The sequence below is a fragment of the Scyliorhinus canicula genome, chromosome 1 (assembly GCF_902713615.1).
Source record: "Scyliorhinus canicula chromosome 1, sScyCan1.1, whole genome shotgun sequence".
Classification (NCBI taxonomy): Eukaryota; Metazoa; Chordata; class Chondrichthyes; order Carcharhiniformes; family Scyliorhinidae; genus Scyliorhinus; species Scyliorhinus canicula.
In genome coordinates this window covers 227,308,653-227,330,054 of record NC_052146.1, presented here as the reverse complement: position 1 = coordinate 227,330,054, position 21,402 = coordinate 227,308,653, and the positions used below count along the sequence as shown (strand labels likewise).

The 21,402-nt window shown below is 50.5% G+C and overlaps 1 protein-coding gene across 1 annotated transcript in view; it reads right to left on the bottom strand.

Annotated features, from left to right (window-relative positions):
- Positions 1–21,402, bottom strand: part of si:ch211-130h14.4 — a 259,467-nt gene that overhangs the window by 28,686 nt on the left and 209,379 nt on the right. The window contains exon 14 of the mRNA XM_038808643.1: positions 11,046–11,212. Within this exon, the coding sequence (XP_038664571.1) occupies positions 11,046–11,212 (167 nt within the window). The remainder of the gene's footprint in view (positions 1–11,045; positions 11,213–21,402) is intronic.

Below are 21,402 nucleotides of genomic sequence, written 5' to 3'. Positions count from 1 at the left end.
CGCGTATATTGGCAGAGGTGCGCAGCACGTTCGGGTTGGGTTAGCGTTAGGGTTGGTTGCACCTGGGGGTGTGCCGCACATCGGGGGGGCGGGGATGGGGTATTCACCCTGGCTGCCCTGACGAGGTCGTTCACCTTCTTGTGGCACTGGGTGCCTGTCCTTGGTGTCACAGCCACAGTGCTGACGGCCTCTGCCACCTCCCTCCACTGGCGCCGGCTGAGGCGTGGGGCGACCCCGCGGCCATGTCCGGAGTACAGGGCCTCCCTCCTCTCCTCTACTGCGTCCAGGAGCGCCTCGATGTCGCGCTCCTGGAACCTCGGGGCTGCGCGGCGGGCATCCATCTTAGCAGGTCTTCCGAGGGGGGGCGCGTCCACGGCGGGAGACACTGTCTCGAATGGCGTCACGCCGCTGCTAGCCCGTTCAGGCCCGGAGACTTTGCGGCGTTTGGGGGGGCCCAACGCCAGAGTGATCCGCACCGTTTTTGGCGCCGGGTCCCGTCCATCGCTCCAGTTTTCGGAGAATCCAGCCCCTGTTCAGTCCATAAGAGGGTCATTTAGGAGTGTGGTAGCAGCATATGTCTGTTACTGCATATTCTCAGACATTTGTATCTTCTGCCCAAAGGAAGAGGTTGGAAGAGAGAATAAGCAAGGTGGGAGGGGTCTTTGATTGTGCCCGCATTCCCAAGGCAGCAGGAGGTGTAGACATAGTCAATGTATGGGAGGCAGGTTCGCACACCTATATCCATTTGTAAAATTCTTATTTCCTCCTTGCAACGTACTGTCCCACCTATTTTTGTGCCATCTGCAAATTTGGCTGCAGAACCGTCTATCCCTGTATCCAAGTTATCGATATAGATTGTAAATAGCTGGGGCCCAAGGACTGAACCCTGTGGCACCCCACTAGTTACATCTTGCAATCCTAAAAAAGACCCATTTATCCAGACTCTCGTCTTCAGGCCGCCAGCCAGTCCTCTATCCAAGGTAATCAATTATCCCTCGTACATGTGATCTAACCTTGTGAATTAACCTTCTGTGCAGCACTTTATCAAAGGCATTCCGGAGGTCCAGAGATACCACATCTACAGGATCTGAGGAATTCAAGTGCGATCCGGATGTCCAGAATTGCAGCTATAGTTTATCTTATCACAGGAGATCTGAGAAGGTGATTCAAACGGAGGTTGATTTATAACCAAAAGAAAAGGCTGCAATGTGGCGCACAGCACATAGATCTCAACTGAGACTACCGATAATGCCTGTCCCAATCTGGGCCGGCTTTGATTCTGTGAGCTCCAGCTGATGGGCCTCCACCCATCCCTTATTCCACGAGTCCCACAGGAAGATCATTTGGGTCATCCCCGTGGGTCTTATCGGGGTTATTAGAGCTATAAACACAAATATAAAAACCAACTGGGAATATGATGCAGTGGCCGAAATGGAAATGTGGCTTAAAAATGGTGAGGACTGGACACCTAATATTCACGAATACAAAGGACTGTTTTTTTTAAGTGGAAAACTGGGTTTGGTAAATTTCCAAACTTGGCAAGCCTTAACCCATATCGATAGCTACAGCATGTGCTATTTCAAATCTGGGGAGGCAGGTGTCTGTTCTATTGACGCCGGAGATAGTTTGGATGCAGTCCTCACCATTTTAGAAGGGTTACTTCAGTTTTCTGGGACTTCATCCCAGTTGTATTTAAGGCAGTGAGGCCTCTGGCTCACATCATTTTCCCCCCTTCGTCCGTGCCCCCAACATGGGACCTCTATTCTTACCCAGTATGCACCATGTACAGAATGAACTCGCCATATAATAACAATGGCAAATCTTGAAATGCTCATGAGAAAAACACTTTTCTGAAATCTGCTTTGGAAAAAAATGTGCTGCTCTTGCAACAATATAAAAGTGTCAATTAGACACTGCCATTCATAGCTTCCATGAGAGAAGTTTACGACTTTTATGAATCCCTACAGTGCAGAAGGAGGCCATTCAGCCATCAAGTCTGCACTGACCCTTCGAAAGAGTACCCTACCCAGGTCCAATCTCCCACCCTATCCCCGTAACTCCACCCAACCTCTGGACACTAAGGGGCAATTTAGCATGGCCAGTCCATCTAACTTACACATCTTTGGACTGTGGGAGAAAACCGGTACACCCGGGTCCCTAGCGCAGTGAGGCAGCAGTGCTACCCACTGGTGCCACCATACTGCTCTACTTCACAATTAATCTGGTGCAAATAAACCGTGTCGCGTCTTTTCGTCCGACGTCACTTCGTCCAACAACACTTCGTCCACGTCTTTTGGTCCAACGTCTTTTTGTCCGCCCGTCTTTTGGTCCAACGTCACTTCGTCCAATTATCCAATGACAAATTAACTCCATTAATTTACTTGCTAAAATGCAAGTAATTGATAAAATGCAAGTAAAATGCAAGTTGAAAAATGCAGTTTAAAAAGTTAAAAAATCTAAAAATGCAGTTAAAAAATCTAAAAGTTTACTAATTACTTAAAATTCCCGAAATTACTTAAAATTGATGTAAATTGTAAATTCCCGAAATACCCTAAAAGTTACATTTCCAGAACTATACCCGAGAGAGAATAATGGGGAGAGGACAAGATGATTTGATATTCTACAATTCCGACAGACACAGATATAAGTGGGAGTCTAATTGGATTTAGACAATGAGTGCAGTTCTGAAAGAAGCAGATTTAAACTCGATTTTCGTCGAGTGATTAAAACCTCTGGTTGGCAGTGGGTTCTGACATTACAGGTCTGAAATGATCAAATATTCCATCAGATACAATAGCTCTCATCACGCTGGAGCATACATGGGTGAATATCCTGCAGCTTATCTTAATAATGTCTGGAGATCAAGCAGCGCAAATGCAGAACTCAACTTCAAGAGGCGAAATAGGTGGAGAGGATCCTTGAGCAGTAACATTGAAAAACTAAATTAAACTATTTGTAATTGGATAATTGGACAAAGTGACGTTGGACCAAAAGACGGGCGGACAAAAAGACGTTGGACCAAAAGACGTGGACGAAGTGTCGTTGGACGAAATGACGTCAGACGAAAAGACATAGCACCCAAATAAACATACAGACATTGAGGAATAAAAGATCAAAGAAGGAATAACTTCTTATAACCTCCATAAATTGTCAGTTGGTCAAAGCTAACACTACACTTCAGTTTGTGTAAAGAGATCGCTGCTAAACCAATTTCTTTAATGTACCTTGAATCTCAACTAAGCATTCATTTAAAAAATAAATAAATTTAGAGTACACAATTATTTTTCCAATTAAGGGGAAATTTAGTGTGGCCAATCTACCTATCCTGCACATCTTTGGGTTGTGGGGGTGAAACCCATGCAGACACGGGAAGAATGTGCAAACTCCACACGGACAGTGACCCAAGGCTGGGATTTGAATCTGGGTCCTCAGCGCCGTAGGCAGCAATGCTAACCACTGTGCCACCGTGCTGCCCAAACTAAGCATTCATAATGAGTCCATTTGGAGAAACAGATGTCAACCCATCCGTTCCTGCTGATATAATTGCCACAGGGACATTTTGCAGGGTATACCTGTCCCCGAATGGAACTGGCCGGGTCAGGAGAGCAGGGTGCAGACTTGTTACCCACATTTTTATGCTGTACCGGCAGAAAATGCCGACATTGGGAACGGGGGCAGGAATCAAAAGCCTCCAGAGTAGGCCCAACTCGGGGAAAATCCATCCCGTGGTGTTTTAAAAAGATATGGAAGGAAGAAAGGTTGAGTGGCTGTACTGATAAGAGAGGACAGTGATGGGAAGTGAGGATATTCTTGAGGTGGTCAAGGACAGGATCTATTGATTAAAATTGAAAAGCAAAAAAGGTATGATCATTCTACCAGGCACAGTTGAGAGAGGAACACATCCGCAGGAAAGTCACAGATGTGCAAGAACTATAGAGTGGTGATATTCTGAGCTTTTAATCACCCACCCATTTATGGGGTACTGTTAGAATAAAGGGAAAGGATGGAGAGATATTTCTGAAATGTATCCAAGAGAACTTCCTTGACCAGTTTGTTTTGACCCAACTAGGAAGGAGGCATTGCTGGGGAATGAGATGGGACAAGTGGACCAATTGTCCATGGGAGAACACGTAGGTAACAGTGATCATCGTACATTTATATCATTTAGATTCACAATGGAGAAGATTGGGGCAGCACGGTAGCATGGTGGTTAGCATAAATGCTTCACAGCTCCAGGGTCCCAGGTTCGGTTCCCGGCTGGGTCACTGTCTGTGCGGAGTCTGCACGTCCTCCCCGTGTTTGCGTGGGTATCCTCCGGGTGCTCCGGTTTCCTCCCACAGTCCAAAGATGTGCGGGTTAGGTGGATTGGCCATGCTAAATTGCCCGTAGTGTCCTAAAAAGTAAGGTTAAGGGGGGGTTGTTGGGTTACGGGTATAGGGTGGATACGTGGGTTTGAGTAGGGTGATCATTGCTCGGCACAACATCGAGGGCCGAAGGGCCTGTTCTATGCTGTACTGTTCTATGTTCTATGTTCTAAGAACAAGGGACAATCTGAAGTGTAACATGTTGATTAGCTGATCTCAGTTTGCTTGGCAATGGTGTACTGTGATAACCTCAGTGCTTTGGACAACGGAAAGCAAACCTGCTCGCATTTCCATTCTTGATTGTTGCCTTTACCTCCTAGTGGAAAGTGCAGCAATTTGGGCGAGGAAAGGATCAAGTTGGGCTGTGATGCGTTTTGTGATGGAATAACCTGGTAACATATGTTCAGAGTCGCCTGAAATCTACTCATTCACTTATAAAACAGGCGGGATTCTTCGTTGGCTGACGCCGGACTCAGGAATCACAATTGGGCGGAGAATCAGTTCTGACGTCAAAATCGTGGTGGGCACCAGTTTCACGCCAAATCGCAATTCTCTGGTGCCTCGACAATGGCGTCAAGACTCTGCTGGTATCATTAGCGGGCTTGATCTGGTATTCTTCGGAGCCTCTGTGATTCTCTGCCTTCAATGGGGGAATTTCCGATGGCGAGGTTCACTTGTGCTTTTCAAAATCGAGAAACAGGTGTCGTGGCTGATGAGGGAGAGAGAGGAAGTAGGACATGGAGAGGCGCGACCGGGTTGGACACTGGCTGTGCTGGGTGGGGCTCGGGGGGGATGCCTACCAGGGCTCGGGGGGGTGGGTGACGAAGGGGTGGGCCAAGGGTCGGGTGACCCCCCCCACTATGGGACTGGGCTGGTGTCCAGGCATGGACCACCATTGCCAGTGCCTGCAAAGAGCTATATTGCTGCGCACTCCACTGACCACCTACCTTGGCCCCTGGTTCTGTAGAGTGACACCAGCCTTATGGGTGCCCCATCCCACCACCTTTGCACCCCAGCCTCCATCCTCACCCCTCCACCCTCGTACTCCAGCCTCCACCCCCCCATCACCCCTGCACCCCACCTTGCACCATACAACCCCCCTCCCAACCGGCCATCACCAGCCGGCGGGATATCACCCAGCACATCCAAGGGCAAAGCCCACAGTAGTTCCTACGGGGTGGCAGGACGAGGTCATGGAGTGTACCGCTGGAAAAGGCAGCACCAGCTGACAGTACCCCTGGCAGAAGGGATGGCCAGAGCCTCTATGGTGCTGGGCATCGACGGCCCCGAGATGCGGATGGGGGCGGGAGCAGGGTCCTCAGTGTCAATCGGGGCCACCGTGTAGGACCTGGTTCGGCACGGGGGTACGCACGGTGCTAACATGTCAGCCTTTCAATGGATATTGGAATACAGCAGCAATGGTGGCCTCCTAGTCGCTGCAGCCCTCAGGGATGCCCTGAGGCTGTATGAACTGGAGCTGCTCGAGGAGGAGGATGCTTCACCGGCAGAATGTTCAGCAGCGGAGCGTGCCCCAATGGAACAGGAGGCAGCTGCTGAGTGCGGAAAGCCGGCTGGCCTTTAGGCCAAGGAAGAGGAGAAGGGGGTGCAAAGGAGACGCCGCATGAGACCTTGCGTATACGAACAGCGCCTGTTATTCGAGGACCTGCTGGACCGGACATGCTGTTGAAGACTCCGGCTGAGCTGGGTGACAGTGCGACATATCTGCCAGATCCTGCTGCTCCTGGCACCACAGGGAAATAGAGGAGGACACCTGCTCCTGGTGTCAAGGTGATGAAGCCCTGAACCTCTATGGAACGGGATCCTTCCAGGCGCCAAGTGGGGATCTGTCCGTGATCTTACAGAGCTCGGTGCACAGGTGCAACCATGCCGTCATGGAGGCCCAATATGCCCAGTTGGCACAATACAATCACTTCAGTGTGGACCGGGCCCACCAGGATGCCCAGGCAGCGGGGTTCACCGCCATCGCCGAGATGTCCAGGCTCCAGAGGGTGATTGACGGGATGCATGTCGCTCTACAAGCCCTTGCAGATGACAGGTTGCTCTACCCAAACCGAAAGGGGTTCCACTCGATGACCGTGCAGCTGGTGTGTGACCATCAGATGTGCATCATGCCGAAGCAGAGATCCCGGGTTCGATTCCGGCCCAGGGTCACTGTCCATGTGGAGTTTGCACATTCTCCCTGTGTCTGCGGTCACCCCCACAACCCAAAGATGTGCAGGTTAGGTGAATTGGCCATGCTAAATTGCCCCTTAATTGGAAAAAAACCCTCTAAATTTGTATTTAAAAAAAGATGCGCATCATGCACGTCTGCACCCGATAATTGGACAATGTGCATGACGCCAATCGACGTTCCCCGGCCTCTTCGAGGCGCACCCCTGGCTGAAGGGTTGGCTCCTGGGCAATGGCTGATGACCTGTCCGGAGACCACAGACTGATGCGGAGACCCGCTACAACAATGCACATGCCGCGGCCAGGGCCCCGTGATAGAGTGGTGTTTCAGCCTCCTGAAGATACAGTTCAGGTGCCTGGACTGTTCTGGAGGGCCTGCATTGTGGGGGCCTGCTGCGTCCTCCACAACATCGCGCAGCTGAGAGACAATGTGCTGGAGGAGGAGGATAAACATCAGGCCTCGTCTGTTGAGGAGGATGCGAGGAACGACGAGGATGGGCAGGTCATGGGGCCCAGGCAGACAAAAGTAGGCCGCACAATGTGTGCGCCAGGGTAAACAGGCATGTTGTGCTCTGATCGCCTCCAAGTTCACCAATGGGGGCGGGGGGGCTGGCCAGGGGCACAGACACCCCATCCTCCACCGCGTGCAACCCCTCTCCGTGATACATACCTGCCGTACAATGGATGTGGACCCTGGGTTGGCAATAACCGTTTGTCTGGTCCATGGGATGGAGGATGATGACAACCTGCTCTGCGATGGCCTCTATTGCTCCACATTGTTCAACAATGTCTGATTCCTGCCTACGGTAGCACTAGAACCGTTCAACTGGATGCTCCCTGCTTGTGAGCAGGCAATTCTACCCCACAGTCCCATCGAATTCCCTGGGGTGCGGTGATGGTGGGGGGGTGGGGGAATGGGAGTGGGACACCATAGCGTTGAGTGCTGGCTGAACTGCAGTCCCTGAGCCAAGCCCACCTCGAACGTCGGCCCATTTCCCCCCCCCCCCCCCCCCCCATCCTCCCTCACCCACACCCCCTCTGGCCAGCCCAGACCAGTCCACCCCTCACACACTTCTAATAATAATCTTTATTGTCACAAGTAGGCTTACATTATCACTGCAATGAAGTTACTGTGAAAAGCCCCTAGTCGCCACATTCCACACGGATGGAAAATTCAGAATGTCCAGATTAACTAACAAGCACGTCTTTCAGGACTTGTGGGAGGGAACTGGAGCACCCGGAGGAAACCCACACAGACACGGGAAGAACGTGCAGACCCCGCACAGACAGTGACCCAAATCGGGAATTGAACCTGGGACCCTGGCTCTGTGAATCAACAGTGCTAACCACTGTGCTACTCTGACAGAGCACCGAGGCAAGTTGTAACATTGTGCACAGGTGTTTAATGTGAAAACATACACACAGATACGTTCCCTAGCCCCTATCACTAAACTGTTCCCTGAACACCCGCCAACTTAACTGGTGTCTAATTTTCTGGCCCTATGGGCCCTAACATTACGTCCAGGTGGATCCCCAGACGGTACATCAGGAGTCTGATATGATTCCCGTCCTGCCTCCTTGGCGGGCGTCTTCTAGGGCAACCGGGCCTGGATGGGCCCGGCCGCTTCTCGGGTGTCCCAGGTCATGCCCTGTTTGGCCCGCTGCCCACCAGATGGGGCTGAGACAGCAGAGGTGAGGGGATTCGAGGTGCTGCGGTGTTCTGGCACCTCCCCTGCGAGAGACACCGGCATGGGCCCCATCATCTCCTCCTCTCTCAGGGTGCCTGATGGCCCCTGGGCTACTCCATGGGGCGGGGGTGGGAGCAGAGCTATCCCTTGAGGCTAATCCGCCAGCTGGCGCTGCCAGTCCTCGAGGCTCTCGTCTTGACCCAGTATCTGCATGTTCGCAAACATGGAGCACAGTGAGTGGACCACCTCCATTGGGACCATGCCACATCACCCATTGACAGTGCTACCATCTTGTGGGTCTGTGTCTGTCCCACATCAGCCAGTGAATGTGGCATCTCCCTCTGGGACCCATCCACCTCCCTCTGCGACTGTACCACATCAGCCAGTGCCTGGGGAATGCCAGCGAAGCTTTCGCTAATGGCCCGATGTGACTGGGCCATGCTCATGTGCACTGCTGCAATATCCAGATGGCTCATGGCTGCCTGTGAGAGGGCAGCCCTGTCCTGGGCCTCGGCCCCTGCCTGCACAGATTGCCCCAGTCTGTGGACATGCTGATCCATAGCCGAAACCCTCACCCCCATGGCCTCAACTGTGGTTGCCACCCGTGTGCTGTTGACCTGGGTGACACGGAAGGCCGGCACCACCTCCTGGTCCTACATTCAGTTGTCCTGCTCCACCTGTGCCTGTAGGTGCTGGATGTTCACCGACAATCCCTCATGTAGTCCCTGGCTCTGCGACTGCATCTCCATGATCAATGGCACTGTCTGTTCCAGACGCCCAAAGCACGGCTGGACAGCAGCTAGTCCCTGGGGTCAGCCCGTTCTCCAACCGTCTGCCCCCTTGGGAGTTGCTGTCTCCACCTGCTGTACCAGAGCACATGTGTGGTGCGCACCAGAAGGTGCCCCAGAAGCCTCTTCACTTAAGTGCCCAACTGAGATGAGTGTCTCCAAAATGGTGGGAGCTTTTGAAGACAGCTGTGACGGGAAATCTGTGTCATCATCGGACCCGAGCTCCGGGGTGACCAGGGTCTTGGATGATGGCTCCCATCCATGTCGATGTCCTCGTTGCCGCTCGGCACCCAAGGCTGTGGCTGTCATCGGGGAACACCACAAGGGCCCGCCCCATAACCAGTAGCTCCTGCAAGATACAAGACAAGATGCATGATTAGACTGCAGGCGTGGGGAGTGGTGGGGGTGGGGTTGATGTGTGGGGTTGAGGGCGGTTTGGGATAAGGGTGGTGTGAGAGTAGTCTGGGGTGAGCGTGATGTGAGATTGATGTGGGGGTGGTGTAGGTGTGGTGTTCGGGGCAGTTGACACACGTGTCACTGGGAATTACCGCAACTAAGCGGGGTCTTACTTCCTCGCCCGACACCGATCTCCACCCCGGCGACTTCCCTTTCATTGGGCTCGCCGACCATATCCAGGGCCTTCTTCTCTGCCGCGGTGAGGGGCCGCAGGTCTGGCGGTCCCCCTCCAGTCTTTTCCCATTCCCAGCGGTTGTGAGCAGCCTCCTCCTGGGGGTGGGGGACAGAAAACACACAGTGTTGGACAGTCTGATGTGTGCAGCCCAGGGGGTGGGTAGCTGGTGGCTTCAGTGGCCACGGCATCCGATCATGGCGACCGATATGTGGTACAGGGTGGGGGATTCAGACCCCTCCGGGTGGGGGGTTAGATTTACGGATGTGTGGGACGAGGATGGGATAGGTGTCAGGGTCACAGTGCTGCCTACTCATCCTGAGAAGGTCGTGCAGTTTTTTCCAGCTGAACTGGCCGGTCCAGACAGTGTTGTGCATGGCGCTGACACCTGCGTCCAGGCACGGCGAACGGCGGTGTTTGGCAGCCTCCTTCCTGGGCCGGGGGTGGCCCGCCTCTCCTCCACGGTGTCCAGCACCGTCTCAAGCTTGGTCTCACTGCCATCATGTTGGCTGGGATGGTGTATTTGGGGAGTGGTGTGTATACGTGGCTGCAGCTTGTCAGCCTCCTGAGTGTCAATCCCAAATCCGGCACCGTTTCTCATTGGAATCGATTGTGTTCCACGTGGCGTCTGTGCAAGCCCCTCAATGATCACTGTATCGGTCTAGGTATGGCGCCAGTCTTGCTGTCGTAGAACTCCACAAATCCTGCTGCAGCGTCAACACTTAGTCTCAGGAATGGTGAATTCTGGGAAACATCTTTTAGAAAGAAAGTAATCAGCAAGTTTTTTCGAGCTGCATGTCCACAAAATTGGACATCTAAGCTACGTGTCAGCTTTGGCTCTGATAGAACTCATGCCTCTGAGTTAAGAGGTAGTGTGTTCATGCCCAACTCTGTCAATTTGAGCACATAATCTAGATTTATGCTTCAGTGCCTTACTGTGGGAGTGCTGCACTGTCGGAAATGCAGTATTCTGGTTGAGATGTTAAACTGAGGCACTATCTGTCCTCTCACGTGGACAGTATTAGAATAACAAAGAGTGTCCATGGCCAATATTTATCTGCTGACCAATGTGACTAAGAACAGATTATCTGGTGATTTGTTTCACTGCTGTGTATGGGATCTTTCCACATTTAGATTGGTGCCAAGTTTCCTTATATTACAGCACTGATTTTGTATCAATGAAAATTCTTCATTATCTGTGAAGTGCTTTGGAACATCTTGGAATCATTAAAGACACTGTGTTAATGCAGATTTGTTCTTAAATCACCCAAAAACATTTGAAAATAGAGCTTGGATTATAATAGAACATGTACAATGGAAGTATATTTGACAAAAGCACCTGTCAGTCACATGTTATTTACTGGAAGGAAACGAGGTCTTCACTTACTCAGCATTTATTCCTCCAGAAGTTTCATCTTGTTTTTCAGACTCTTCAAGACTCCTTGAGTTTGGTTCCTCACAGGCTTGAGGAGCACTCAGAGTTAGGAAAGAGCCAATACTTGTCCTTTGGCTTTGGGTAATCTTTTCAGTTGCATCAATCTCTTGACTAAACATCTAAGATAAACAGTTGCTTAGTAGTTCAGTATTTGAATACAGCTGAAAAGAGAGGCGTGTTGTCATATACTCATTAGGCAAGCTTTCCAAATTTCAAACAGTCACAACAATGTATACTACAGGAGGAAAAGGTGCTGATTGGTTGGCAAATTGACTCTGATTGGCCAAGGCGTTGCACCTTGTTTCAGGGTACAGATGCTGTAGGAAAGATAGAACAGGAGGTAAGAGAGGAGTGGGAGTTGGGTTTTTGACTAGGGAGAATATCACAGCGGTGCTGAGAGGGGATATATCCGAGGGTTCGCCCACTGAGTCTATATGGGTAGAACTGAAAACTAAGAAGGGAGAGATCATTGTGATAGGATTGTATGACAAGCCCCCAAATAGGCAGCGGGAAATTGAGGAGCAAATATGTAAGGAGATTACAGACAGATGGAAGAAAAATAGGATGGTAATAGTTGGGGACTTAAACTTTCCCAAATTGACTGGGACAGCCATAGCATTCGTGGCTTGGATGGAGAGAAATTTGTTGGAGGAATTCAGGAGGAATTTCTTTCAGTATGTGGATGGCCCGACTAGAGAGAGGCTAAACTTGAGCTCCTCTTGGGAAATAAAGAAGGGCAGATGACAGAAGTGTTAGTGAGGGATCACTTTGGGACCAATAATAATTTTGTAAGTTTGGCAGTGTTAGTTCCCGTGCCCCCCTCCCCCACCCCGTTGATCCCTCTCCAAAAGCACCCTCCTATCCCGCGGAGCCTTACCCGCCCACACAAACCTCAAAACCATCCCATTTAACCTTACAAAAAAAGGCCTTGGGCACAAAGATCGGGAGGTTCTGAAACACAAACAAAAACTTCGGCAACACCGTCATCTTTACCATCTGGACCCGACCAGACAATAACAATGGCAGCACATCACACCTCTTAACGTCTGACTTTATTCCCTCCACCAACCGCGCCAAATTCAACTCATGCAGCTGAACCATATTCTGCATCACTCATATCCCAAAGTAATGAAAACTCGCCCCTACCAGCAGTCTCCTATTGTTGCACTTTTTTGTTATGACAATTTGAAATGTATTGTGAAGTCTGTTTCAGATATATTATAAATAAAGAATATGTTTGCAAAAAAATTAGTTGTGGGATTAGCAGCACAGTAGCACAGTGGTTAGCACTATTGCTTCACAGCTGCAGGGTCCCAGGTTCAATTCCCGGCTTGGGTCACTATCTGTCCGGAGTCTGCACGTTCTCCCCGTGTCTGCGTGGGTTTCCTCCGGGTGCTCCGGTTTCCTCCCACAGTCCAAAGATGTGCAGGTTAAGTGGATTGGCGTAGCCCGAACACTCACCTTAGGCACCTTATACAACAACCAAACCCAGTCCACGAATCCCAAACTGCCCCAACACCTCGAATAAGTAAACCAACTCAACCAAATCAAAATCTTTCTCCATGTCCATCGCCACAACCACTTCCAATTCTCGGCCCTCCGAGAGCATCATAATTACATTCAGTAACCTCCAGACATTCATCAACAGCTAACGCCCCTTCACAAATCCCGACTTTCGGGGACGGCAGTGGTTAGCACTGCTACCTCAAGGCACCGAGGACTCGGGTTCAATCCCGGGTCACTGTCCGTGTGGAGTTTGCACATTCTCCGCGTGTCTGCATGGGTCTCACCCTCCTGACCCAAAGATGTGTAGAGTAGGTTAGGATTAGGCTGACTCCGGCTTGGGAATGGTGGCGTTTTACAATCAAACAAACAATGCAATACGACCACTGAACCTTTGTCTGGTGGGGGGGGTTCGCAGGCATGCAGCGGACTGCACCCAGCTCTAGCTGCGGATACGGCCGGAGAATTGCCGGGTCTGTGGCTCTGCATGTGCACAGCGGCGGCCTGCAGCAGCCGTGCTGTGCAACTTGGCACCGGCCGCGCATGGACCCTGCCTGCCAAATAGTGACCTCCTTTGGCTAGGCCCGCCAACCTGGATCTCCCCCCACTAGTGCCCCCAGCCCCTGCCAAAGCGCCCCCTGCCCGCGGATCGGCTTCCCCCCACCAACGGTGGCGGCGCTGGACTTAGTCCGCAGCCGCCATGCTGAGTTCCCAAAAATAAATACCACATGCGACCAATGCCATCGGGGACTCGGCCCATCGGGGGCTGAGCATTGCGGGGAAGGCCTCAGGTGACGTCCTGAGGCCATTCTGATAGCGTGTGGCGTACTCCTAGAGTACACCGTTTTGGAGGGGGCAGAGTATCACAAAAGCGTTGCTGCCCCCAATTTCAGCGCGAATCCAGACGATCCAGACAATCGCTGAATGCGATTTCGGCGTCGGAGACTGGAGAATCGCCCTCTGTTTCTCCTTCAACAGCGCCTCCTCAGGTGCCATTGGAGTACCTCCAGTCAATTCTCAGAATGGCCTCCACCAACCTCAACCTCTCAGCCTGCTCCACCCTCTCCTCGTGCGCCCGGATCGAGATAAACTCCCTCCTACCACTGCCTTCAGCGTCTCCCACAACGTGGAGGCAGAAACCTTCCCCGTCTTATTCTGCTCCACATGGTTCCGGATAGCCACCCCTATCTTTTCGCAAACCTCCTTACCCGCCAATAACCCTATATCTAACCTCCACTGCGGCCATTGGGGACTTCCCTTTGCCACCCGCAAATCCGGCATGTGGTCAGGCACAATGATCGTTGAATTCTCTAATCCAACCAACCCCGCCAACAGCGCCTTGTCCAAGACAAAGAAGTCTATCCTGAAGTACACCCGGTAGACATGCGAGACGTACAAATATTCCTTTGCCCTTGGCTTTCACACTGCCATGGATCTACCCCTCCCATGCGTTCCATAAACCCCAACAGCTCCTTTGCCACAGCCAACATCTTCAAATACCTGGGACACAATCGGTCCAACCTAGGGTCCAACACAGTATTAAACCCCCCCACCCCCCCCCCCCCCCTCACAATCAGCCGGTGCATGCCCAGGTGCAGAATCTTTGCCAAAACCGGCATCAAACACTCTACATCGTCTCAAGTTGGGGCATACTCATTCACCAGCACTACGGGTGCCCCTTCCAACTCACCATCACAAATCTACACCCAGGGTTTCTCACTATACTCCCCACCTCAAAAGTCACCCTCTTATTGAGCAGCACTGCCACCTCGTCTTTATATCCAACCCTGAATGGAATACCTAATACCTGCCCCACCCAGCCCTTCCTCAACCTTGCCTGGTCCCTGACCTCCAAATGTGTCTCCTGAGGAAATACCACGTCCGCCTTCAAACTCCTAAAATGCGAGGCCTCTTAATCGACCCATTTAATCCCCTAATGTTCGACGTAATGAACCAGGTTGGGGGGTTCCTGGCCATAGCCCCTCTTTAACCAGCTCCCCAGGTCCACACCTCGCTCACTCTCTGGGCCACCCTAAGATGTCTGCCACCATCTCCCCTTAACCAACTGCGCCACACCAACTCCACCGACATCAGCATCCTCCCCCCCCACACATAAACAAAGAAAACAAATCTACCCAACCCACCTCCCCACACCCTGCACGGATTGTCTCCCCACTTCACTCCCGTTAACTAGACTACCTGCTAGCATGGAGGTCCCCACTTGAGGCAACCGTCTACCCCCTTCTCCCCTACCACCCCTCACAATTTCCCAAAAAACGTTGAACACACTTACCCGATCCTGACATGGTAAATACAACAATCTGCCCGGCATGCACACCCGCATTCCCCGTAATGGCATCTCCAAAGTTCTGTGTCCTCACAAGCCTCCTAGTCTATGGTCTCTCAAATTTACTCGCCTCCTCCGGAATGTTGAAATAATATTCCTGATTCTGGTGTAGACAAGCAGGTTACAAAACCCCAAACTTCACTCCTTTCTTGTAGAGGGTCGCCTTGACCTTGTTGAAGCCAGTCCGCCGCTTGGCCAACTCTACACCCAAGTCTGGGTAGATGCGTGCCAACTTTTCTTCTCAGGTACATTCTCTTGTATCCTTCGCCCAGCACAGAATCTTCTATTTGTCCAGAAAGTGATACAACCGCGCCACCATTGCCCTCGGGTGCTCCTCCGCCTTCGACCTCCTCCTCAACACCCCGTGCGTTGATCCATGACAGGAGGATGGTCAAAGAACCCCCCACCCCCACCCCACCAGCTTCTCAAACATCCTTGCCATATACTTTGTGGCCTATGTTCCCTCAATCTCTTCAGGCAGCCCCACAATCTGGAGATTCTGCCTCTTGGAGTGATTCTCCAGGTTCTCCACCTTCTCCCTCAGCCACTTCTAGCCCTTTGCCACAAGCAACATCTCTGCCTCCAACAAGGTCCTTATGATCCACCACCGACTCCTCCACCTTCTGGAGCTCTGAACTCTGTGCCTCCAGCATTTGCTCCACTCTCTCAATAGTCGCCCCGAACGGCTCTGCCACCTAGCCAGGTTCTCCGAGGCCTCTTCGCTCTGCTGTTGGAACTTGGCATTCAGAAAATCTAGAAATTGCTCGGTAGTCCACTGGGTTAGGCACCGACACCCCGGAGCCCTCCGCCATCTTTACCTCTGTCGCACTTCGAAAGTCCTCCTGGCCAAACTGCTGCCCCTTGATCGTGACACTCCTCATTCGTTAAGTCATAAACTGGCCCAACCGGAAGAGAATTCCTATCTCTCACTGCTCATGCACTTAGAACCAGCAAATACCCCCTATATCGGGTGAAAGGGACCAATCAATTCCACCTCGAGCAGGAGCCACCAAATATGTGACCGCTCACATGGCAGCCACCAGAAGTCCCTGCAGAATTCATTTTGAAACATCTATCATGTAACTTTTGATCAAAATCCTACTAGAAAATCAACTTACCCTATAATCTTCTACATTCACAAGGGAGTTCAGTGCTGGAGAGTCCAGATTTGGGCATGTATAGCGGGGGCTATCAAATGGGACTCTTTATTTTTTTTGGCCTCGGCAAGGAACGCCCTGCTGAGGCCGCAGCTAGCTCATTTTGAATGCCGTCCGATCTCTCGACCAGCCCTCGGACACCCCACCATGGCCTCCAGACCCCATCACTGCCCCAACTTACCTCTTAGAGGGTCCTCAAGACATCCCTCCCCCCACCTCTTAGGGGCAGGGCACTCCTGAACCCGCTCCTTGGCTCGGGCAACCTGGCACCTGGGCACCAACAGTCTAGACACACTGGCACTGTCAGGGTGCCTGGATGGCACTGTCAGGGTGCCTGATTGGCAGTGCCAAGGTGCCTGGGTGCCAGCAAGAGTGCCAGGGTACCAACCTTCCCACAGCCCGACTTGGTGATGTGACAAGTCCGTTGAAACTCGAGAGAGAGGACTTGGGAGAGATCCAGATCAGCATATTTAATTAAGCCCACCGAAATCTGGACCAGCTGCCGTTTAGTACTGGTCCACACGACACCTGGGGGGGTTTCCCAAGCCTTTGGAGACCATGGTGGTTGGAGACAGGGCAGGGTGGCCCTTGGCTCTCTCTCTCTGGCATCCGGGCACCTTGGCGCTGCCAGCCTGGTATCGTGGCACTCCCACCCTGACACTGTCAAGGTGCCTGCGTGGCACTGCCTGGTTGGCGGGGGCCTGCCTGGTTGGCAGGGGCACTGGCAGTGTGGCAATGTCAGGATGGCACTGCCAAGGGTCTGAACATGAGGGGGGCTTGCCCATTAAAGGGGGGATGAGAGGGGGTTATGAAGGGTGGGGGAGTGAAGGGCGGGTATGAAGGTGCCTCATAAAGGTTGTGAGGAAGTGAAGAGTGGGAGCCCCGAAAGGGAGGGGCGTGGGGAGGCCTGAAAAGAGAGGGGCCCTCAGCAATCCCATAACTTGGTGTCCTCATTTGGGGGGAGGGCTAGTAATGCCCATTCATGCAGGGGGGGGGGTAATATTGCCCATGGGTGGGGGTGTGGGGGATCTCCAAGCCCACTTTCAAAATGGCGACCCGATCTCTGAGGAGCCGGTATGGCCAGCGAGTTCAGCTTCCCATTGCTGAAACAATTTCTATTTTTGGGCTTTGGGCAGCAGGGTAGCATGGTGGTTAGCATAAATGCTTCACAGCTCCAGGGTCCCAGGTTCGATTCCCGGCTGGGTCACTGTCTGTGTGGAGTCTGCACGTCCTACCCCTGTGTGCGTGGGTTTCCTCCGGGTGCTCCGGTTTCCTCCCACAGTCCAAAGATGTGCGGGTTAGGTGGATTGGCCATGCTAAATTGCCCGTAGTGTCCTAATAAAAGTAAGGTTAAGGGGAGGTTGTTGGGTTATGGGTATAGGGTGGATACGTGGGTTTGAGTAGGGTGATCATGGCTCGGCACAACATTGAGGGCCGAAGGGCCTGTTCTGTGCTGTATTGTTCTATGTTCTATGTTTGACCAGAGAGAAACTCCCCAAGGTCCAAAAAATGATTGTGTGGTTGAATAGCGATTGGATCTCGCCCAAAAAGCTGACTAGAAACATCCCGCCAAACTTTTTTTTCTTCTTTTTGTTTTAAATTTAGAGTACCCAATTATTTTTTCCAATTAAGGGGCAATTTAGCATAGCCAATCCACCTATCCTGCACATCTTTGGGTTGTGGGGGTGAAACCCACGCAAACACGGGGAGAATGAGCAAACTCCACACAGACAGTGACCCAGGGCCGGGATTCGAACCCGGGTCCTCAGCGCCGTAGGCAGCAATGCTAACCACTGTGCCACCGTGCTGCCCCTCACCCTGCCAAACTCACCCAAAGTGGCACTTAGAAAGTTTTGGTTGGTTGCACGGGGCGCAGTGGTTAGCACCGCTGCTTCATGGTGGCGAGGACTCAGGTTCAAACCCAGCCCCGGGTCACTGTCCATGTGGAGTTTGCACATTCTTCCCATGTCTGCGTGGGTCTCAGCCCCACAACCCAAAGATGTGCAGGGTAGGTGGGTGGTTTGGCTACGTTAAATTGCCCCTTAATTGGAAAAAAAAGAACTGGTTATTCTAAATTTATTTTTTTAAATATGTTTTGAGTTGAATTGTGTCCCAGGTCTCTGTATAACAACCTCATCTTGTTGCATCACCATCAACTTTAGAGGAATGATGCAACTCCTGCTTCAGTTGACTGAATCCATCTGAACAAAAATTCCTTCATGAAGGAATCTTCACTGAGCTCTGACTTTCTGGATTCTGGCAATCACATGAACTGATATCCACATTTGTGGTTTATGTTACTTTCAGTTATTCATCGTTGTAAGAGCTCTTTCCTATCTCCTTATTGCCTGCTTGTGTGTGTATATTAAGTTGTGACCATCCTCCAGATTTGGATGTATGAATAAACTATATTTCTGATTTAAAAAAAAAAAAAATTTAGATTAGCCAATTATTTTTTCCAATTAAGGGGCAATTTAGTGTGGCCAATCCACCTACTCTGCACATTTTTGGGTTGTGGGGGCGAAACCCACGCAGGCACGGGGAGGATGTGCAAACTCCACACGGACAGTGACCCAGAGCCGGGATCGAATCTGGGACCTCAGCGCCGTGAGGCGGTTGTGCTAACCACTAGGCCACCGTGCTGCCCTATATTTCTGATTTAACCCTAAAGAGAATTTGCTGCAAGTCACTTTAAAATTCTACTGCACAAACAGGGTTTGAGGAAACACGGCACAATCTCTGACAAAATTCATGGACAGAAGACAAGAATGATAAAGGAATTCAGTTTGCCTCCCCTCCTTGTGCACAACATTCCCCCACAGCATATTTTAGACTAACAGGTACACAGATTTTGCTTTATCTTTCCCATTTTTTGGTAAATAGTTGAGTTTAATTTGCAACCTTACTGATTTCCCTTTTGCTACTTCAAGTGAAATAGTTAATGCACTCGCAGAATGACAGTAGCAGAGTTATCTACAAATCTAAAAACAGAGAGTAGGGACAACAGTCAGACTGGTGAATGGTAAGAAGTGATATTCCACAGGAATCAGTGTTGGGATTATTGTTCACAATTTATAAAAACAATTTGGACTCTGGAGTCAGATATGAGGTTCCAAATTTGCAGATGACACTGAATGGGATAATCATAGAATCCCTGTCATAGTGCAGAAGGATACAATTCAGCCATTGAGTCCGCACTGACCTTCGAACGACCACACGACCTAGGCCCAATCCCCCGCTCTATTCCTTCAAACCCACCCTAAAGGGCAATTTAGCATGGCTAATCCACTTAATTTGCACATCTTTAGAACTCGGAGCACCTGTAGAAAATCGATGCAAACATGGGAAGAATGTGCAAACGCCACAGTCACCTGAGGTCGGAATCAAACTCAGGTCCCTAGTGCTGTGATGCAACAGTGCTAACCACTGCCACCATGCCGCCTTGTGGAAGGCTGGCAAAATACAATCCATTAGTAAATTTCCAGAATGGGTGTATGAAAGTGTGAGATATTGCATTTTCATGGAGGAATTAAGGAGGCTGCATGCTCCATCGAAAATAAGAACCTAATGTGATAGGGAAGCAGAGATCTGGAAGTGCAGTTTCATAAATCCTTAAAAGTAGCAATGCAAGTCAACAAAACCATCCAAAATGTGAAGGAAGCATCATGGTTAATTTTTAGAGAAATAGAATGGTAAAGCAGAAAAGTTATGTTAAACTTTTGATTGCTGGGGCAGTGGGTTAGCCCTGTTGCTTCACGGCGCCGAGGTCCCAGGTTCGATCCCGGCCCTGGGTCACTGTCCGTGTAGAGTTTGCACATTCTCCCCGTGTTTGCGTGGGTTTTGCCCCCACAACCCAAAAGGTGTGCTTAGATGGATTGGCCATGTTAAATTTCCCCATAATTGGATAAAATGAATTGGAATCTCTAAATTTAAAAAAAACAAAAAACATTTGAGTGCTGTGCACACTTCTGATTTCCATATTACAAAATAACGAGGCATTAGAGAAGGTTTAAAAAAGATTTACGACAATGATATCAGAAATGAAGCGATAACTATCAGGAAAGGCTGGGGTAATCAAAAATAAGTTTCAAAAATTTGATTGGGTGGACGTAAAGAATATATTTTCACTAGTGGGCAAGTCCAAAATTAAGGAATGAAAAATTTTATATATTCATTAACAAAGGTAATAAAGAGTCCAGAAGAAATTTCTTTACCCAGGCAGTGTTGAGAATGTGGAACTTGCCCTCAAAGGATATGCATGTAGGGTTTGGTGAAATAGGGTGGGAGGAAGGTTGTGTGGAACATGTTGAAAGGAATGATTGTTTTCTTTGCTTATGTATTTTTTTCGTAATTGTACTTGATGGCTTTGTTCCAAAGATCAAGGGGAAGAAATTGCCACCAGTGCATTTATAACATCACTACATATTGAGCGATTTTCACTCTACATGAAATTAGCGAAAACCCTATAGGCGTTTGGCGCGGGGGCAGAGAATCCACTTTTATGACAGGACTGGGCCCGGCACTGCTCCCGCGATTGTCCGGTCCCTGGAGAATCGCTCGCGCGTGAATTACGCAGCATGGCCGGGGAGAGGGGGGTGGGCATTTCCAGAGGCCCTCCCAGAGATGCTCCAGCCGGATTGCCAACCAAAAGATTTTAATCAACTCTGGCCGATTGGGAGCTAAAGCTGCGAGAAGCACTCCGCGGCCCTGACAGCCCCCTGCAGGTAGGAGAATCGCTGTAAATTTTTTAATGGAAAGTCTGGCATGAAACACCAGCGTTTTTACGCCGGCGTGGGGACATAGCCCCATTTTTGGAAAATCCAGTCCCAGGTGTCTAGACAGCTTTTAAAAATTGTATTATAATTATTGTAAAACAACCTTCAACACAATATACTTAAGTAGAATATAATGCTGGAAACTGAAAAAGAAATATGATTCTGCAATAACAACATCCTGATGTTATTAATGTAAGGCATAGGGTGGCACGGTGGCACAGTAGTTAGCATTGCTACCTCATGGCGGGTTATACCCAGCCCCGGGTCATTGCCCGTGTGGAGTTTGCACATTCTCCCTGTGTCTGCATGGGTCTCACCCCCACAACCCAAAAAGATTGCAAGGTGGGTGAATTGGCCACACTAAATTGCCCCTTAATTGGAAAAAAAAATTGGGTACTCTAAATTTATTTAGTTATTTTAAGTTTGGAGTACCCAATTCATTTTTTTTCCAATTAAGGGGCAATTTAGCGTGTTCAAACCACCTACCTTGCACATCTTTGGGTCGTGGGGGCGAAACCCACGCAAAC